Here is a 22,642-nt window from a genome sequence, read left to right on the forward strand (position 1 = left end):
GAGATGAAAGTAAAAAAAAAAAAAACACATTCTAGTAGAACACATTCTAGTTTCAGAAACTACAGTAGATCTTATCAAATCCATGTGTAGAATTCAGAGGCCTTATATTCCTTAATCTTTTTTTTTTCTTTCTTTTTTTGTTAGGTTCATAACAGGAACTTGTTATCCATAGATTTTGACCGTGTAACCAGGACTGAGAAAGTCTATGACGACCACAGGAAGTTCACCTTGAGGATCCACTATGACCATGCAGGAAGACCTACTTTGTGGGCTCCAAGTAGTCGGCTAAACGGTGTCAATGTAACCTACTCACAAGGGGGCCATATCGCCGGCATCCAGAGGGGCACCATGTCAGTCCGAATGGAATATGACTTAAATGGGAGAATCACTTCAAAGATATTTGCAGATGGAAAGTCATGGAGCTACACCTACCTTGAAAAAGTAAGCATCTTCATCTAGGAAATTATGAGGTCGAAAAATAATCACTAGTTCTCTGTTCTGTAGAGATCTCTTTGTTGAACCCTGCTAATTTGTTACATGAGCTTTAACCTTGTGTGCTTCAGAAATTATCCCCATTGTTACCACATGCAGTCTGACAACTAGCTTGTTCCTAAAATACCACTGAAAAAACTGAAAATATCACTTGTTAATTAGAACCAATATAATGAGAAATGCAAGACCTTACCATGTTATTAGTACATTGAAATGCTGACATCCCAATATATGGGTTTAAACTCCATAAACTCACTCTATTTAATGTTTCTTGCCACTCTAAAAAGACAATGTGCTGCTGAGAAAAAAAAAAAAAAAAGATTTCAATCAATTAAAAAAATATATTATAATAATAAGAGTGGCTTCCTGTTGAAATATAAACTCGAGAATATCCTCCCACTGACCTCCACATAAGGTGACATTATTAAAATGGTATCAGTAGAGGGTGGGGGTATGATGACTTAAATCCTCATTAAATGAGATGTTGCCCTTCTTCATTTTTCAGTTAGTGTCGTAGAGCAGTATATTTGTTATTTTATTCACCCTGAAGTGATTCTGTGACACCCGACAGTTTGTTGTGCAGTTATGCATGTGGTGCAATGTGACTCCTGGGTACTTAGTGACCTTCAGTTTCGCTGGGTGGAGAATTTTACATTTAACTGTTTGAAGTGCACTCAGAATGTATTGGGAATTACTGTGCTTCATTAAATCAGCTTACTGAGCATCGTTTTGTCATTTTCCTTCGGCAGTCCATGGTGCTGTTGCTATACAGCCAGCGACAATACATCTTCGAGTTTGACAAGAACGATCGCCTCTCTTCAGTAACCATGCCCAATGTGGCCAGGCAGACCTTGGAGACCACCCGTTCAATCGGCTATTATAGAAACACGTACAGGCCACCTGAGGGCAACGCCACAGTTTTGCAAGATTACAGCGAAGATGGACTGCTTCTGCAAACCATCCACCAAGGAACGGGCCGCAGAGTCATCTACAAGCATGGGAAACTCTCCCGTCTGCTGGAAATACTTTATGATACAACACGAATTGCCTTTTCTTATGATGAATCTGCAGGCATGCTGAAAATGGTGGGGCTTCAAAGTGAAGGCTTTGCATGTACCATACGCTACAGACAGATTGGACCACTCATCGACAGACAGATCTTTCGTTTCAGTGAGGAGGGCATGGTGAATGCCCGGTTTGACTACAACTATGACAACAGCTTCCGGGTCACCAGCATGCAGGCGGTCATCAATGAAACCCCCTTACCTATTGACCTCTATCGCTACGATGACGTCTCAGGCAAAACGGAGCAGTTTGGCAAGTTCGGAGTCATCTACTATGATATTAACCAGATCATTACCACAGCTGTCATGACTCACACCAAACACTTTGATGCCTATGGACGAGTTAAAGAGGTGCAGTATGAGATTTTCCGTTCGCTGATGTTCTGGATGATGGTACAGTACGACAACATGGGGCGAGTGGTGGCCAAGGAGCTTAAAGTAGGGCCCTATGCAAATACCACCCGTTACGCCTACGAGTATGATGCTGATGGCCAACTCCAGGTGGTGTCCATCAACGACAAGCCTCTTTGGCGCTACAGCTATGATTTGAATGGAAATTTGCACCTCCTTAGTCCCGGTAATAGTGCCAGACTTACACCACTACGCTATGACATTCGGGACCGCATTACTCGATTAGGTGACGTGCAGTACCGGTTGGACGAGGATGGATTCCTCAGGCAGAGAGGCAATGACTTCTTTGAGTATAACTCTGCTGGGTTGCTTGTTAAAGCCTACAACAAAGTTAACAGCTGGACCATCAAGTACCGCTATGATGGCTTGGGCAGGAGAGTGTCCAGTCGAAGCAGCCAAAGCCACCATCTGCAATTCTTCTATGCAGACTTGTCCAGTCCCACTAGAGTGACACACATGTACAATCACTCAAGCTCAGAGATCACCTCACTCTACTATGACCTTCAGGGCCACCTCTTTGCCATGGAGTTGAGCAGTGGGGATGAGTTCTACGTGGCATGCGACAACATTGGTACACCGTGGGCTGTTTTCAATGGTGCTGGTCTCATGATCAAACAGATCCTGCACACAGCTTTTGGGGAAGTGTATTTGGACTCCAACCCAAGTTTCCAGTTAGTAATAGGCTACCAGGGTGGCCTTTATGAGCCCCTTACAAAGCTTGTCCATATGGGACGCAGAGATTACGATGTTCTTGCAGGCCGATGGACCACTCCGGACCATGATGTTTGGAAGCGACTCAACAGCAACAACATTGTACCCTTCAACCTCTACATGTTTAAGAACAACAACCCACTGAGCAACAACCAAGAAACCAAGTGCTACATGACAGGTAAACACATAATTTCTTAATAATCTTTTGTTGAAACATACAGAGGGTGGTGGTTATTTAATACATCCATTTATCTGTTATCCAAAACGCTTGCCTATGTATGGTCACAGGGATGTTGGAGCCTAAGCCAACAGCTCAGGCAAAAGTCTGGGAGGGGCTATTAAATAGACTGTAAAAAACTCCTCTGTTACATTTTACCTCCAACAATCTAAACACCTGGTGCCAAGAATCCTTGCACTAGAGTGATTATTTTTCAGGCTCTCGTCCCAGCCCCAGCTTGGGGTGTTCTTGCCTCCACATACACTGCTTGTGAGCAATGACAGCATAACAAAAACCCCTTTGTTCTTCATTCAGGTTGTTCATCTGAAATATCCCATCAGTCTTAGCTTACCCAGCCCATGTAGGAGGTAAATAGTAGTGAATGCTCCCCAGTGTTAGACAAATAACACAATGGAGTCCATGGAACTAGAAGCTAGGGGCTGAATCACTTTACACTCCACTTGAAATTGAAGTCACAGGCTTCAAAATATTATAGTCACATTTGAAGTCTATAACAGTGAATGCGTGCTGGTTTTTGACTGAAATCAAAGCCTTGGTTCGTGCCCTTGCTGTCAAAGGAAATGAAAGCTATAGAATCATGATATTGGTTGTTCATGTTAAAGCAGCCTTGTTTTAGTGTGTTTCTCTGTGTATTTCCTTTGTGTATTCTGTTGAAAAGATTTGTGGTGAAATGAGCCCTTTTTCTCTGATAATTCATACGCAACCTTCATACACTGAGTTTATTTGTAATGCTGCAACCAGGGCTTAATTTGTGCTGGACCAAGCTGGATCCAGACCGGATTTGGCACCTCCGAAATCAGATCCAGCAGCTCATTTTGGCTGATCCCCCTCCTCCAGTGGAGGCGTTTTAGTTTGGCAGAGCCCTGAATTTCAGCTCGACTTTTTTTACGACTCTTGGGCCTTGCTTCGGGCCAATTTTCACGCCATAGTTCAGATGTGGTTCGGGTCTGTTTTAGGCTTCTTATTTCTATATTTGAGACTTCCATCAATTTGTGATGGAAAAAAAAATAATAATTGGCGCACTGACGGTTTATCAGCATGTCTCCACACCATCTCCTCACTTTGAGTTCACCTTATAAATAGACGGGGAGGTGGGAGGTACTCTAGGTTTAGGTCCGGACAGCACGCCAAATATGCATACCATACCTCAGCTAAATGTATGTAAGCGTGAACTCGTGAAACGTTATATGACCTGTAAAGGTTGATGAAAGCATAATGTGCTGCACTTGCCTCAGATGTGGCCATTCTGTTGACAGACAAAACTGAGATCTCCTCATTCGCCGACGAAAAACCTTGTTAACTCACTGTTCACAGAACTCAAAAAATATTTTGTAACAGACTACACAAAAACATTTAAGTGATGTTTTTAAATGTTATGTTTACATAAAATTTTTAATTACATTTCCAGTTGCCTTAAATTATCTCAGTTATCTTATAAATATTGATATTTCTCAACTTATAATTAGAGAGTAATTCACTCAAAATGTTCATATAATGTGGGAAATAACCCACATAACAGAAACCTTGGTAAATTCTAACATAACACAACATTTAAGTACTAATTTATGTCCCTCTATGTTAATCTTGTGTAAAAACACAAAAAAAAAAAAAAACACTTATTTTCTAAAAACAAATGTCCTTGTTTTCTGATGCAAAGCATGCTGGGAACTAGAAAACGTGCCTTTCTACAACAAAATTTTGAGTTTTCAGAACTTATTTAAATTAAGTCACATTAATTATTATTTGAGTTCAATTAACTAATTTAATATGATTAATTTTACTGTTCAATATATACTATTCAATAATTTTACTGTTTTTGTATAGCCTAATGTTAAGTGCAAGTGTCTGATACAGCACCAACACTGACAACGTAGTGTTGTTTAATTATTGACTTTTTTCCCCTTTCGTTCTCCCCCCACCCTGTATTTTAGTAGAGTGTGCCATGAAAGTGTGCCATTTATTTGTCAACACCCATTAGACATCATATTGTGTATATCTGGCTGCTTAAACAAACTACATAAAATAACTCTTATATAATACTCGAGAAGAGGCTTTGTACGCGCAAACTTTGGATGTGACTGTTAGGGCTCATAATACATGCAGCCTCTGGAGCGCATGAGTACCAAATGGTTTAAAATAATTAAAAAGGTGTGCAAATTATACAATTTTGTGACAATGCAACAATGACCCGATTAGTCAAGAGTCAGTTCTGTCAGCTGTCCCGAAATGTGAGTGAAGTCTTGTATCGCAGCATGCAGCAGGTCGCTGTAGTAAAGATGCGCTGATGAGAAGCGTGCTCTGAGAGAGTTTATGGATTCGAAGGCTGGTTTCGAATGAATGATTTAATCTTATAGTTTGTGTGGATTTATTTTATTATTCAAACATACTATGTTGAATAAATGCAGGAATTTCCTCATTATGAAATTGAAAGCTGCGAGAATTATTAAAACCATGCGACATAGCTACACATAGTCCCCCACAGAAATGTAGGACCTGATTAAATATAACTCTATTAAAAGAGATTTGTAAAATAAAAATCTAAACACTAAAAGCAACTGATGCATGCTCTTAATCACTTAAACTAGTCCACCAGTGTGATTGCGCGAGTGCCCCATTACCTCTCCCTTCTGTAATCACATGCCGGATCCGTTCCCTGCTTTTTTCCGGGACCTGTTCTTCCGGGAATTTACAAATTAAAACACTGGCTGCAACAACCCTGCCCCTAAACTTTAACTTAATACTATACCTGGTTACTTGTTTATGTTGTACATTATACTGTATACCATTCTCTAAAATGCAACAAACTGAGTTTAAATAGCAAATAACACAAATATACTGGTACACCAACTAGACCAGGACTAACCAGCCTATGCTAGTTTTTGCGGGCTTTAGCATATATTACTGTGGACTAGACATATTTCAAGCTCGGCTAAACACCTAGCCACTAGGCTGTAGCCTACTTCATTAAAGTTAACTTTGAAGAAAGAAATCTAAAGATACTGCTGGATATTAGATGTACATGAGTGGGCTGTCAGCCTTTTATGAATGATGGCATTGACATTTTCAGTCCTCTGAAAAACAGAAGGGTCCTTTCATTGTCCTTAACCACAGTCATATTTAAAACAACTCTGTCAAGTGCCTTAAATAAAGGAGCAGTCGTCAGTGAGCACTTCACTGATATAGGAATGTCTCTTCTATCCACGACTAATGTATTTGATGCGGCATTGGAAAAAAAAATCACTAAAAAGGCCATTTGATTATGGTAAGGTCCATACTCTCTATGTTTTGATTCACTATCCATGATAATGCTTATGAATGCTCACAAATACAAAACTACATATTCTGATTATAGAAAATGGTGACACATATGGTCACACCATGATATATGTACAATTATCAAGCAATTATTACCAGCAGATCTCAATCATCCAGTTTCTCACATGCCGGATGTAATTTTATCAGCTTTTTGTGTCAACAAAGTGCTTCAAATTATCATAATATTTGGAGGTTGGGGGGGGGGGGGGGGATTTGCCACTTCCTGTTGAGGATTAATCATATTTAGTCCAGTCTCCGAAACTAGTGTTGTCTGTAATAACTGCAGGAGCTTATTTCAAGAAGTAGCTCACTTGGCATGTGTCCTGATTTGCAATGAATCTTGCTTTTGTGGTGTAGTTCGTTCCAAATAGAGACAGTCATTACACAGTAATTATAAGTGAGTGCTGCTGTTACCTTTTGCTCTGCTGTAAGGTTATTTCACCGCAGCATTTCTCTTTCAACAGATGTTAACAGCTGGCTAGTGACATTCGGTTTCCAGCTATACAACGTCATACCTGGCTACCACAAACCTGTCACGGACACCATGGAGCCATCTTACGAGCTCATTCACACTCAGATGAAGACTCAGGAGTGGGATAGCACCAAGGTAATTCATCCAACAAATGTGTCTTTTTGTTTGCCCACCTCTTTAAAAGCACACATGGCCTTTGACTCTAACTTCAGACTTTATTTTGCAGTATCTTGACCTTTCAGTTTGCCGCCTCCCAAAGGAGTCCACAGCAATCAACCCCGATGCTCATGTGAATAAGCGCAGCCTCTGCTCTGGCTGCTCAAGCCAAGGGAAAGGGGTCAAGCTAAAGAGCTCTTGTAAAAGGACTGCCATTAGGGAAATTCAGTCCACATTTCCTCCAGCAGCAGCCATTGATTTCAGCTCAGTCTTTCACACTCTTTAACCCTCTAAAAGATGTTGTCTCCCTCTCTTTTCCTATCTTTAAGCTTCTTTGTCTCAGCGCTCCCTGGTTTTCTCGGTCTCAGACATTCACTGATTATCGAGCCTCCTTTAAGCCATCTGAATAATTGAGAAGCCAGTTGGACATTGTGGCGGCTCTTTTGGCTGTTGTTAAGGACACTTTACCTCATAAGCTGTCCTGGCTCAACCAATGGTTCTTTCGAGCAGATATATGAATGCTGTACTCCATATAAAATTATTTAAAACCTTTTTTTTTTTTTTTTTTCATCTAATTATTTAAACCAATTTTAATTTATATATACCTACGTGTATATATATATATATATATATATATATATATATATATATAAGGGGTGTAACAGAACGCAAAAATCACAGTTCGGTACGTACCTCGGTTTTAAAGTCACGGTTCGGTTCATTTTCGGTACAGTAAGGGAAAGGAATGCAAACAATACACTGCAGGTTGTTTATTACTATAAACTTTTTTTTAACAATTTTTTTACACTTTTTTAAAATACTTTTTGATAAAATAAATAATAAAATATAATTTATAATAAAACAAAAAAAGAATAAGAAATAAAATACTGCTGCAAAGTTCTCCACTAAATAAAATAATCTCAGTCTCAAACCAATATCATATAATAAAATATAATGACAAATATAAATAAATAACTATGATTACAGTGCAGCATTAACAATCCCAGCTTGTAGGCATGCTCATATTTAAAAAAATATATATAACTTTTCCAAAGTGTGAAGTGCAGCATCAACAGTTTCAGTTTTTAGACCTGCTCAGATTTCATTATTGCGTTGGACAATCAGAATTAAGAGCAAAGGTCTGTTTAAATGCCGACGGGAGCTGCGTTTGAATTACAATCGTTTTTTTTTTTCCTAGTTGTAGTGATGTTCACACTCACGTGATGCCTTTTGAAAACCTTAAGCCGGTGACACACTGGGTTATTGCACCTGTCAAACATAGTCTATTTTGCCATCAATACTGTTGACCTTTATCAGTAGGCTTTATATTTATGCTCAACATGAGATATAGATATTGTTGTCGTGAAGACAAGATCCTGGTCTGTCGGTGGTCTCCCTCTATGTCACCTACAGCAGCAGCAGCGCATCAGCAGCGCGTCAGGCACGATTCTGGTGTGTAAAGACACAGAAAACACGAAGCAACTGACACGCAGCAGAAACGCCACGCTCACGCCACGCAGCCAGTGTGTCGCCGGCCTGAGAATCAGCTGCAGGGCGGGATTTGCTCTGAACGCGGAGACTTCCGTCACTTAATATGTTCATTTGGGAACACGAAAATGTACCTATGTTCCGCGCACAAAATATTGCATTCAGTCATTCGGTACACATGTGCACCGTACCGAAAGCCCTGTACCGAAATGGTCTGGTACGAATACATGTACCGTTACACCCCTAATATATATATATATCACAGTTTTCAACATTGATAATAGCTCGTCATTGCCATCACAGGAATACATTACATAAAAAAATAAAATAAAAATAAACTGATAAAAAATATATATATATATTTTAAACTGTAATAATAATGTATAATATTACTGTTTTTACTGTATTTTTATCTAGTAAATGTAGCCTAGGTAAAGCACAAGAGGTTTCTTGACTGGTACTTAAATTGCTTGTTACAGAAGACAGTCTTTTTACATTTGTTCATATAATTCTATCCTAAAATCATGATATTGGTTTAAAAAAAAGAAATCTTCCCTTCACATTAATCACAACTTTATATCACACCATTCATACTGTACACTGAAAAAAAGTACAGAAACAATTTTTCAACAATTCACAAATTGCTAGTAAACTTCACAAATAATTACTAAGAAATTGCAAGTATCACATTGAATTAACATGCTTCAGTAAACTAATTTGATCAAATTTGGTGTATTATAAAAAAGTTATATATTGAGTATGGGCAATATGGATATAAAAAAGCAGATTAAACTACTTAAATTTTAAAACTGATAGGCTTTTATGGTAAGTCCAGTCACCTCAATCGTAAGAACTTCCATTCCATGCACCAAACAGTATAAGCAGCACAACCTCAAACTATCAGCCACTATAATAAGCAAGCATCTGAGGCTAAGCGACATGGGTGAGCCTTAGACAGCTGAGATATGAGATTTTAAATCTAATGTGATGGAGCTATTTGAAGCTGTCAGCCTGGCAGGTTTCATATGGCTTTCACACATTCAAGGAGAACTCAAGCATCCCAAAACGGACTTTCAAGTTTCAGACACCACAGATTTTGTTTTTATTTAGTTGAGTTATGATGAAAAACAGTCTCTTTCAGAGAGTTCTGTTGGGTGTTGAAGGCCGTGCAGACTCACCTACTGACTGAATATCTCTGTTTAAGAGGGTATTAAACCAGCCTTGTCCTAATGCATTCTCTTTTGGGAACCAGTCATTGTAATTTAATCAAGACCAAACAGTCTCTTCTCATAGTGTGCTCTTGCATACAAAGGTGTTTAAATTGTCAAGTGTATTTACAAAATGTTCAACAATGCAAAACATTAAAAGATTAGAGCTCAGACACTTGAAGCCTTTGGACCCAACCGTCATCTCCACCAAACGTTTCCAGTGTGACCACTTCTCAGAACCTGTTATGATCCTTGTTGGGCTGCAATCTCAACCTTCAAGGGAGACTGTCCTTCCATCATGTACCTTGTAGAGTTCCTCTGCTGTTGGAACCTCAGAAGGGCATACAATACCTCTTGCAAGGGTGCTCTCAAAAGAGCCTAATTCAATTCCAATTTTCCATTTCAAATGTCTACTCGAAGACTGAAATTTTACTTTGGAAGTAAGAACAAAAAAAGAATGATCTGTGTCCCACAGTCCTTTGCATAGTTACCCATAAATCAGCTCTCTCTGGCTCAACCCCACACACAGATTTATCCCTCTCTTATATGGCAGTAAACTATTATAATTGCCAACTAATATGCTTCAGAAATGTAATTGTGGGGTCATTTATGGTCTTTTAAAGCAGCTGCATTAAAAAAAATAAATAAATCTACTAATGGCCTTGCAGCTGTACTGCTGCTCTTTTGAGAAGCTAAAGTGGGTTGTTTATGCCATAATGCCCATTTTACATTTACAAGACCTACAGTGCAGAATATCTGAAGGCATGGAGGAAATGACCCTTCATTACCAGTAGCTATTTTTCTGGCTGAAATGGCATATTTTGGAATTGTTAAGAAATCCTACAAGTACCTACACAAGAACAACTGTAGGAGTGATGCCCACGTGTCTTAAAAAGAACATGGGTTATTTTTCAACCCTAAAGTAAAAGAAAAACAAACAAAAACTAAATTATATGTAGCATAAAAAGGAATTATTTTAATTACAATAAAGCACAATAATTCTACCAAAGTTCTTACAGTATTAATATAGTATTTACTATTACGTTACTCACAATATTAATAGCAAATTAACGTTCTGATTAAATAAAGAAATTACAACCATGGCGTTTTACCTGTACTTACAGTGCACTTATCCAAGAAGGTACTGGGCAGTACAAGGTAACGACTGTACATGGGATAAGGTTAGGTTTAGGGGTAGGTTCAAGGTTAGTACATAGTTATTACCCAGTTATTTTTAATTGTTCTAATAAGTACATAGTATGTACACATGGAACAGTACTGTAAAAACAATCTGTTGTAATTTATATTTATTTTTTATACGAACTAATCCATGGGTTTTTTTATTTTGGAGGGGGGGGGGGGGTGCTTAAAGATCATAAATATCAAATCAGACACTGCCCCAATGGAATTAATGGTCATAAGGTTATGCTTTGTCATTTTATAAATTACAATTTAATATATAGAAATTATCTTTTTTTTGTTGCTGTTGTTTTTTTTACTTTGGCTTTGAGATTCACCTGCTCAATCCAGCATTTCCTAATTGAATTGGAGGTTTTTTGTGTGGGAGTTCTGTTGCTTCTAACACTGAACATGATAGATTTAGTGGTCTGAAAATCTCCCGCAACAGCTGGATAGTGAGCGTTGACTTTTTATCACTCTCTTACTCCTTGAGGTTTAAACTCACGGGGTTTTAAAGACCTGTGTGGATGAAAAATTATGTAAATGTACTGTCTGATATCCACTGGATGTCCGCAGATTAATTCTGACTTTGATCAGAGCCCTGTGCTGATAGGCCTCCATGCTGTCTTTACCACCCAGTACTATCAGAATGATGTATTCCTTTTCCCTTTTTTTTAGGTTGCAGCATAAACTGCCCTCACCATCCATTTTGTGGTGAGGTGATCTGGCATATTTGCTTGAAGTACTCCAAGTTTAATGTGGATAGCAGCTCATATAATTCAATGTTGAAGATTTCAAATCTGAGCACAGTTTGAGTCGTTGTTGAGATCTCTACTTAAACTCTAGAGAAGGAACATGTGAGATTAGCTGTCTTTTAATCAGGAGAAACATGTGAGGAACAGGAAACTCTATTTGCTTTTCATTCAATCTCATCACTGTCTAGGCAAAAAACAGTTGAGTCATTAAAGAGGCCTTTTGTTTCTTTTCTACTTAATCTGTAGTTTAGGGCGACACCCAAAGAGCAAAAAGGAGGCAAAGGGAGAGAAGGGGACATATATATAGGGAATCATATATGATAACATAAGAACTTTGTTTCAGTGCCAGAGCTTCAGCAGGACTTTGTTTCTCCTTCGGTACAGGAGCCCTGGAGTTTGTCACCCAGAACACACTATTTCTAGGATTAGTACAATCCATCTGCACTCTTAGGTCCCTCATGATTATCTAAATCTTCTCTTGGGGCGAGGGTTTTCCATCAAGTCGCATTAAAGAAGAGGATGACTTATTACTGCATTATTGTTGGCCTAAATAGAGAGTCTTGTATTCAGTTTTCCTTGTGGGAACCTGTTTACTCCCTACAGACAAAGTTAGTATTAGAGTCAGATCAGAAGAAAAAAATCACCTGATCCACACTTCTTCACACCTGAACATAAAATAGAATGGGTTATGCTATATATTTATATCAGGATCTGTGAAATGTTTGAAGTGTTAATGAAGCAGCACGATTCTTGGTTGAGGGGGAAGTTGAGCAGCTGAACGTGGGGGTAGGATGAGTTTCCCGCTGAGATCACCCATCCTGCAGGAAATGTTACTTACTCCCAGGAAATGGCAGCAGTGAAGGCGGTGGGTGCAATGATGCCTGCCACTGGAGGAGATAACCTAATGAATGTGAAAATCATATGCAAGGATTTACAATGCACAGTGTTTTGCTGAGATGAAACATGGCATAATATGTCACATTCAGTCAATTTCACCACCAACCTCACTGTGGCCAACGGTAATTGTGAATGTTGATTTGGAGATGCAATATCAAAGGTTTAATTTATTCACTCACTAAAAGTAGTCACCTATGATCAATGTAAAATCCACAAGAAGTTGATGCTGAAACACTCAAAGGGTTTTGTTTGTCTTCTTGCAGTCCGTTCTGGGGGTACAATGTGAAGTCCAGAGGCAGCTGAAGTCTTTTGTCCAGTTGGAGCGGTTTGACCAGATCTATAGATCGAGTGATTCCGGTTGCCCTCAAACGCCCCTCCGCACGCTCTTTGCAACAGGGCCCTCACTCTTCGGGAAAGGTGTGAAAGTAGCCATCCGGGAGGGCCGTGTTGCTGCTGACATCATCAGCCTGGCTAACGAGGACGGGCGGCGGATCGCGGCAGTCTTGGACAAGGCCACCTACCTGCAGGATTTACACTTCACCATCGCTGGATTGGACACACACTACTTTGTCAAATCGGGACCGGTAGAGGGTGACCTATCTCTGCTAGGCATGACGGTTGGGCAGCGTACACTGGAGACGGGTGTGAATGTAACAGTATCGCAGGTCAACACAGTCCTTAGCGGCCGTTCGAGGCGTATAACCGACATCCAGCTTCAGTATGGTACGCTGTGCCTCAACATTCGCTACAGCAGCAGCCAGGATGAAGAGAAGGTCCGTGTGCTGGAACTCGCACGGCAGAGGGTCATCGCAGCCTCCTGGGCTCGTGAACGCCACAGACTCCGGCAAGGAGAAGAGGGCTCTCGAGCTTGGACGGATGGGGAGAGGCAGCAACTCCTGAGTGCCGGACGCGTGCAGGGCTACGAGTGCTTTTACATAGTATCGGTCGACCAGTTCCCCGAGTTGGCAGACAACGTAAATAACATCCACTTCTTGCGACAGACAGAGATGGGTCGCAGGTGACATGAACGCGAGGGGAACCCATGCTCGGACTCACCGTCCAGGACTTCTTGCCAAAGACAAGTTGCGTTTGTGACCATATTATGTTACTTTATTTTTATGTTGACTATGCCAGACTTATTTTTTTAATACATGACATACATGGTTGAAAACAGTTGCACTGTTTCAACAACAGAGTGCCCTTCTCTCTTTTTTGGTAATTCTCAAAACCCTTTGCCCTTTGTGTGCGGCTGCTAGAAGACGGCATATGTGTCGGCGATTTATTCAGTTCTGCCTTCAAGTTTATGGGTTTGCTCTAAGGAATATAGGAAGAAGGCTGGTAATGCATTATGCTCACTGGCTCAGCCTGCTGCCAGACAAGCAGATTGTTATTCACAAGCTACACTTCACTCTGCCTTTTACTGCGCCTCAGCCAAGGAGAGACCTCTTTTAATCGCTTCTTTTTATACTTGAAAGCCCACCGGCTGTATCATACTTAAACAAGGACATTGGTGTTTGCAGTGCATTGTTACGAGTTCTGATCCTAGCTGAAACCATCTCATGTTCAAAACTTGTTTGTGGTGTCTTGTAATATTTTGGAACTGGGTGGCTTGCTTGTAACAATTTGAATGTTTTTTTTATTTTTTTTATTTGTATTAGCAATTTGACCAAATGGCTTAAAACACGAATAGAAAGGGAAAAGAATAATGAAGTATGCATAATTACATTTTGGAAAATTGACAGAATTATAGGAAACAAATAGGAAGTAGGTAGCCCCATGGTCTTTAAAGGTACTTGAATATGAAACGACACCATTTGAAAGAGATAAGCTCCAAAACCTAGTGAGCTGAATACCTTAACACCATTTAAGGGTCATTCTGATCTGACAGCTGTTCCAATAGGTAGTTAGATTTAGTCTTTTTCAAGGCAGTATCACATGCTTCCTTTGTTTTGAAGGCAAGTAAAAAAAATCCAAGGTGGCCAACAATTTGAGAGAAATCCCATAATTAAATCCCTATTTTAAAGTATCAATAGTAGTAATCTGAACTACTGTTTTATGGATTTTTTTTTAATCCAATATTTCTGTGCTCTGTATTATTATGCATACTAGAGTATCATGCATTTAGCATAGCAACATGCTAACATGAAACTCTATTACAATCAATTATCCCATGTTATTTGTGTGCCGTGCGGAGATCCAGATTGATCGCTTATGATGGTTCCTTCTCGTTAGGGTGCTGTCTATGAAGGCAGATCCTATGTAGACTGCATAAAAAGCAAGGCAACTCGCTAGGTTTTGAAATGGAGCTACTAAGACTATGAGAAGGTTGTTTTTACTAAAATAGTTTGAAATCAAAATGTAATGTCATGGTAACATTCACATAAACGGTATAACAATTGTGAAAAAATACAAGAAATGTGAACATTTGTCCCTTTTTATTGCTGATTGTGGTACTTTGAACAATGCCTAGTGTTTCAACACATGGAATAAATTCCAGCAAAGGCGGTCAATTCAATTATTTTGTTTTCATGGTTAAAACGAAGAGCTGCATATAGACCATTCCTTAGAATGACAGTATTTATTTTAGTGCTGTGTTTTTAGAGGAGTATGCATCCTCATGTTTGTCAGTGAAATAAACGCTTCAAGCATAAAGTGGCATGAATACTTAAAAATAACGAAGCAAATTACTTAAATGTGCACTCAGACTTTTTTTTTTTTTTAGGAAATGTACTGAGTGCTGCTAGGACTGCAAATTGTGGTAAGGAAAGGCGACAACCCCTGTGAACAGCCTTTGCCCCAAAGGTCTCCCAAGCAGGGTTAATGTCGTAAGTGCTCTGAATGTGAAAGACTGCAAGCTGCCTGAACTGCATTAAAGCCCGAAGGTTTGTCGTTAAGAGGTTCAAATGCAAGTCAACCCACCATCTGGATATGTGAACTTCAAAGAGCATCTATATCTGGTTGTATAGTGTTAATATGTCGGACATGTTGGCACAATGGCTCTTCACATTTAGCGTTTGTTATATGAATCTGCCCCTGCTGTCAATCTTGGAGAAATCTCTTGGGGATGCTCACCAAGATGAATAGATCAAGTGTTTTAAGCTGTATAATATTGTTGAGCATATTTTGGTTTATTTTACTGTCATTGAATGCAGTAATATCATGAGTCTGAACATATCGCTGTATTTAAAAATGAAAAATGCAACTTCTTAAATTGCACTGACATGCACCGTAAGGCTTTTATTTTTTTCTAAACTTTTGAACTCATTTGGACTTGTGTTTGTTCTCAACACTGTGTTTCTAAATGCTTCTCTTTGAAAATGTAAATAAGAAGACAAGAAATGGGCTGTAAATAAAATGCAAATGTAGATACCTTTTAGAGCTACAGCAGTGAATCTGTGTAGTCTTTAGTTAAAGATGAAAAATAAAGAATATTTTGTGTTTACATTTATTTCACAGCATCGTCATTTGCATTATATTTCATAAAAAAAACTGTTTTCCCGTTAGCCACTGGTTTGCACTGTTTAACTTATTTTATGTGAAAATAGCTCTATGGAAGCCCGTTTTGGATTACCAAAAATCTTAACTTTAATTTAATTTTATCTGAAAATTGAAGTTGAAGTCTCTATCTGATTGCCTAATTCTAACCCCACCCCTTATCGTAACCCCTCCCCCACACCTACTCCTAAACCTTCCAATACTAGGGGGGTAATAATCAAACCATGTGTGCTATTTTTGTTTTCTTCTCGTAAAAAAAAAAAAAAAAGTATTCTCGTCACTCCATAATGTTACAGTGGAACCACTGATGGCAGATGGACTATTCTGACAATACTTTTCATACTTTTCTGGTCCATGACAGTGTATTTTATCTGGCAGTCTATGGTACAGCCACAAGCCTACCGGTTTTCATCCAAAATATAAGCTTAAATTGTGTGAAAGATGAAGGAAGCATTTACGGGTCTGGAACGATATGAAGGTAAGTGACAACATTTTCATTTTGGGGTGGAGTATCCATTTCCATCTCCTTTTTCTGTCTAAGATACTAGGAAAATAAGTACAGTACCTCATAATTATATTCATTTTTTTAGAAAAATGTTATCTGTGTGTCACACTACTGTGCTGGAAGGAACACTGAGCCGAGGATAGTCCAGGGGTGTGACAATGTGATGATTTCCAGTCAGGATTTAGACTTTATCATAGTACTGAGACTGCTCTCCTTAGAGTTACAAATGACCTGCTCTTATCATCTGATCGTGGTTGTATCTCTCTGTTAGTTTTATTGGATCTTAATGCTGCGTTTGACACAATTGACCACAACATTCTTTTGAATAGACTAGAAAACTTTGTTAGCATTAGTGGGAGTGCATAAGCAAGGTTCAAATCGTACTTATATGACCGCCAGCAATTCGTAGCAGTGAATGAAGAGGTATCATATTGATCAGAAGTTAAGTATGGAGTACCTCAAGGCTCAGTACTACAGGTGCATCTCAATAAATTTGAATGTTGTGGAAAAGTTCATTTATTACAGTTATTTAGCTTAAATTGTGAAACTCGTGTATTAAATAAATTAAATGCACACAGACCTAAGTAGTTTAAGACTTTGGTTATTTTAATTGTGATGATTTTGTATTGAATTACATTTGTTTCAATAATAATGAATGAAACCTTATAAAAATGGACGTAACTTTTTCAGAAACTATCAAAAATATGTCATTACAAAAGAAGAAAAACACAATGAAAATGAAAAAAAAATGAACTTCATTCTTTGTTTGTTTTTCAAAGATTAGTTTTTTGTTACTCGTGGATTCTGAATTCATTGCCACAGATTTCGCTTACGTTTAATAGTTTTTTGTTTGGTGTTTTGACACGAATCTCTCGTGGGGGCGGGCTTAACAGTTTTCTACTCTGATTGGATAGTGAGCTTTTGATGGACAGGTGCTCTCTGACCAGGAAGTACAGATCCCACTCAGTATTTTAGAGTAGTATTTTAGTATGCTATTCCAAACTAGTATAACAGGATTCACATCCTTTTTGTTTATAGCAATACTCTTCATTATAGTACAGTATTTTATAGTAATATACTTCATTATTTTACCCAAGAGCTACAGGTTTAAGGATTTTAGATGCATGCACACATTATAAATCCAAATATCTCCAAACAACTTGGTGCACAGAAAAAAAAAAGCGCACTGTCTTATTCTATTTCATGTCAATTTGCTTCTAAAGTGGCGATGCAAATTAATGCCTTTAATGTTGGATTTGAAGTTAAGTGGTTCTGGCATCTAATTGTACATTGTGTAATGAGGTGTTTACAATTTTCGGAAGTTTTGCACAAGTGATTGAGATATTCATACACAGAAATTAGGTTCAGGAGGAGGGGAGAGTCTCACACACAATAAAAAAATGGAGCCCCACCATTTTTTATATATATTCATTAACACATTTATGTACATTAGCATGAAACAATATATGTACAAATTGAGTATTTTAGCACTATATATACTGTAACATATGCTTTTTGAGTACAAAAATACACTTCAGAAATTCTGGATTAATATGTCTTAATATGATTATCAGTCCAGAAGAGAGGAGAGTCTTTTAGACACATCAATAAATAAACCAGTGCATGGAAGAACATCATACACGACAGCGGTAAGAATAGTAAATAATAGATTAATATCTTCAAACATGTCCAGCTATATACCTTTTTTCATTTGTTCCATTGTTGTTGTTTTTTAAAGTAAACTTTCCAGCTTTGGGATAAATATAAAAATGGAAAAACTGGAAAAGTACAAATATTAATGACTGATATTCTAAATGATATGTAAGATTGGCTTAACATGCCATGATAATGTATGACTTGGTTTGGGTGTAGGGTTAGGGTAAGGGGATAGAAAATGTGTGTGAAGAGTATTCAAGTGTTCAAGTGATTGACTATTATTTCTGAAGCTCTTTGTTAAAAACCTTTTCTCAAGTGAAAAGCTTCTGAAGTCAGAGCTTGGGGCTGAAATTCAGTACATTCCTCCAGGATTTCCTCTTGCTCTCCATCTGTTCCTACTTGACTGTAAAATGAACCTTGAGAGAGTGCTGAGTAAACATTAGACAAGTGCGTACTATTAAAATCAGCGAAGAACTGATTCCATATTCATGCTTTAAGAGACAATCAGTTTTATTAATTTATTTATGCTACAAAAATTATGTAAGTAAAAACTGAGAACCTGACTTGTTCACTTTTAAAAGAAAGTTCTGGAATTGATTTAGTTATCATGAAACAATGTTCACTGATTTTAGTTCTGTAATTTAATTTTGCATGTAATTAAATTTTCAGTGAGAAAAAAGTTGTGGAACTTGATTTTGTTCATAAAGAACTGATTTAATTGTTGAATAAGTATGGGGATTATTAACACCAGAGGAACTGGGGGAGGGGGGGGGGTGTTGTTTCGAGCAAGTTATTTAGATTTGTGATGAAAAATTATGAAATATACACACAATAGTAATCCAATTCAGTAATCCACAACAGCTCCAGAAATAGTTAAGAAGATATTAAGATATTAAGACCGATATTATGTCAGTTTTGATTTATTTAAAATCATTTTATGTACATAAAATACAATTTAAAATGCAACGCTCTGTTTTGTGCAGTTATTGCTGGTTATTTGCTGTTATATAGCAAACACAGCTTCCCTTTATTGTAGACATTTGATGTTTCCCAATCACTGCTTCCCACAATGCACTAGATGAAATATAAACAGAAATGTAATGAAACCTAATCAGAAACATGTTGGTTTGAAAACAAAATGCAACCTGAGACTTCTGAAAGAGCAAATCAGTCATCTGTCACTGAAAAACATCAAAGCTGATGAAGAAGAAAGAGAAATAATAATAAAAAAGAAAAGCCAAAGAGAAGTTTTGTTTTTGCTTTGTGTCCAGATGAGTATTAGGAAATGGGAGGTTCTCATGTTCCTGCTGTATAGTTTTCACAGGTCATGTTCCTGTAAGAAGGTTCACGTTTTTCCTGACAAAGATGTTGCCTCAGGATTGTCTGTACAAATATCAAACTACGAGCACTGCAAGTTGCTAATTAGTTCCCTATTCATTGTTGTATCAGTTAATTCAGACTTAAAGTGATAGTTTTCGATAATTTACTCACCCTCATGTCGTTCTAAATCCCTTTAGACTTACTTCCGTGGAATACAAAAGAAGTAGTTCAGCAGAATGTTGATGATAAGGAACAAATAATGCTAAAACGGTTGTTGAAGTTGATGGACATATAGACAGACGGACACTGAAGGGGCCTCAGCTGTGTTTTGTTGTCCCCTTCCCACCACATTTCCTCATGACAGGTGCGAACAGCGCCAGGGCCCCCGAGAAACGTCTATGCACCAGTCTGAAAGCCCGGCTGACACCATGTGTGTTCGCCAGTAAGACTGACTTCACACATTATGCAAATCATATTGACAGCATAGCTACTGCTTTTTATTAAGCTAATTACCCCTTAAGTCATTTCTGTTTTTGGCACCAAGGCTACACTCTAGGAAAGGAGAAAACTAGTTTAGGGAGAGAGAGCGCATTAGCAAAGGTTTAGAACCTGTGCTTTAAAGAAATATATCTTTTTTATCATTAAATTTTGTTTAGTTTGGACAGTTTATGCACTAAAATTTGTAGATGATGCATCTAATGTTTAAATTTTGTGTCCTAAGATCTAAGTGCATAATACTTTTTGCCGCCACAAGCTAATCAGTGTGTTACAGTCATAGTTTATTGTATTGATGTTTTATTTGTTTGTGTAATTTTATATTGTCTCCAACAGCCCAAGCACCTATCGGCATATTGAATGAAGAATCAATAATAAAAAAATATACATAAGGAAAAAACAAAACTGTTTAGTAGTTACCCACATTCTTCGAAATACCTTGACAAAATAAACTAGTTTAGAACAACTTGAGAGTGAATAAATGATGAACTAACATTTGTGAGGGAACTATATTTCTTTTTAAGATCCAACACTGACCTCATACATCATCTTCCCGGAACTGCTTCTGTGTACACCGGTGGCACAATCTAGATTAAAGTGATTATTACGTTTTGAATATGGATATTTTTCTAATGAAAACACATTGGTTTGCTAAAGGAGGCTTCTGTTCACCCCCTGGAGCAATGTGAGGCACTTTTTATTATGGATGGATGCGCTTTATTTCACTTCTTTTGGACTGATGAACTGTAACACCCGCTGACTGCCATTTAACAGCTTGGATAATCAAAGTTAATTTTTAATGTAACTCCAATTGGATTTGTCAGAAAGAAGGAAGTTGTATATGTTTAAGGTGGCTTGAATTTGAGTAAGAAATGGGCTATAAGAAACTATTCCTGTAACACGTAGTATAAATAGGCACATTAGGAAGCAGCATCTGTCCACATTTTTCAAAATATCTTATTTTGTGTTCTGCAGAGAAAAAACCCTAATTTAATTCTTATCCAGCTGCTTATGTAGTTCTAGTTGCTCGAGTGGACTTTCCACAAGTGACAATTAAGGCAGTTTTTTTTTTTTTTTTTTTTTTTTTTTTATCAAAATAAGTATTATGTAAAGTATATTTCAAATAAGTGAAGATTTTATTTTGCTAACCTTTTGTATGAAATTAAAATACAGCAATTTAGTGCTTCACAATACAAAATCCACTCTTGTACTTCTCCATCCAAATAGCTCCTGGAAAATGAGTCCAATCCTTCACTGGCTTCACCCTCCTGTAACCCTAAAATTTGAAAACACCTTTCCCCTTTGGGGTCAATTTTACCCCAGCAATTTAAACCTTCAGAATATGATTTTTATTTGTTTTAATATTACAAAGTTTGTGTCGGGTCATTGATGTGTTTGTTTACTACATAAATAGGCCTTTAAATATACCCCCCATAACACCTGTGAAAAGTAAATGTGAGTATTGCATCAGGAATTGTTTTATGGGACTGTACGTGCTTTTTATGCAAATATATGAGTTACAAACAGCATAGACAGAATATGAATTGCATGTTCACCCCTACAGTCCACCAGAAATACATTCCAGCCTTTTGTCTGCACTTCTTTGCAGGGTGTGTTATGTGAAAAAAAAAAAATAAATAAATAAATAAAAATCACATGTAATGTTATGGCGATGCAGTCCCTCAGCCGTGTCTAGTACCAGCCTCATGACCTGATTTTTTTTTACAGATGCTTGTCTAGGGGATTTACCAGCGTACACCTGCATATTCTAGGCATATATGGACTGTACATCACATGTGCCCCATATTTGTATGCCATAGTTGTCTGGTTTGATTGGCATGTATTATATTTTGGCATATATTACCTTAGTTCCAATAAAAATAATATCATATAATATAGCTTATTAAAAATAATAATAAATAATAAAACCTTGGGAGGCTCTGCAATTGCATTCTGGCATTTAAATGGTTCCATTCCAGTGTTAAACCCAATTCTTTTGTACTTTAAGGCTCCGTCCCAAAACCTAGTGAGCTGCCCAGCTGTCTGCTGCCTACACAGGCATCTGCATTCTAACTGAGCAACTCTCCCATCGCCCACACATCACAGAAATAGTGCCCTTCAAATGAACCGCACAAGTGACTCGAGTGGTTAGCATGTTGCAAAATGTTTTACATTTAAATCTCTAGTTCACTAGGTTTTAGAGGAAAGCTTTAGTCAAATCCAGACATCTCTGAGGTTGTCCTGCTCTCATTTTTCTATAAAAATTTTCTAAGCACGTTTATTACATCAGTAGCGAGCCACAAAATGTTTTCAGGATTATTATTCAAGGATTTTCTCAAACTCTGTTCCAAATCCTACTTAGGAACGTGTGTTCCCACCGATACGGGTGTTCAAAAAGGTACAAAAGATTTAAAGAGAAGGCTCTCCCATGAAAATTAAAGTGTAAAAAAAAAAAAGATTAAATAAAACAATTCCAAGATGGTGGACGAAAGCAACCATAATATATCCAGTTAATTTACTAGAGAGCGGCGTTCCAGCTTATGGCGTAGGCGTAGCGTAAGCTCTGGTGAGAAGTGATGGACACAGAAGTGCAGAGGAGAGAGCAAAACAAAACACCAGTCATGAAGTAGAAGTACAAAACGAGGATTTGTAAAGAACTATTTCAGAGGATTTCAGTGTAAGCCAAGAGGAGACTGATTTCCCTTTGCTGTAAACAAAACTTCCTTCTTATACAAACACATCGCTTCGCTTTAGAAGGCCTTTATTTATTACTCAGTGTGGAGCA

General features: G+C 37.9%; 1 protein-coding gene across 10 annotated transcripts in view; it reads left to right on the forward strand.

Moving 5' to 3' along the window:
• LOC113058573 (teneurin-4-like) overlaps nucleotides 1–15,834 on the forward strand; it is a 231,987-nt gene extending 216,153 nt beyond the window's left edge. For 7 of the 10 annotated variants that reach the window (XM_026226591.1, XM_026226590.1, XM_026226589.1 and 4 more), the window contains 4 exons: nucleotides 145–441; nucleotides 1,242–2,856; nucleotides 6,696–6,838; nucleotides 12,650–13,408. In XM_026226591.1, the coding sequence (XP_026082376.1) occupies nucleotides 145–441; nucleotides 1,242–2,856; nucleotides 6,696–6,838; nucleotides 12,650–13,408 (2,814 nt within the window). Of the gene's footprint in view, nucleotides 1–144; nucleotides 442–1,241; nucleotides 2,857–6,695; nucleotides 6,839–6,929; nucleotides 7,412–12,649 lie in introns of those variants that run through there. The other 3 variants (XM_026226588.1, XM_026226598.1, XM_026226597.1) reach the window with 2 other exon arrangements.
• The last annotated feature ends 6,808 nt before the right edge of the window (nucleotides 15,835–22,642 follow it).

The sequence above is a fragment of the Carassius auratus genome, chromosome 40 (assembly GCF_003368295.1).
Source record: "Carassius auratus strain Wakin chromosome 40, ASM336829v1, whole genome shotgun sequence".
Taxonomy (NCBI): Eukaryota; Metazoa; Chordata; class Actinopteri; order Cypriniformes; family Cyprinidae; genus Carassius; species Carassius auratus.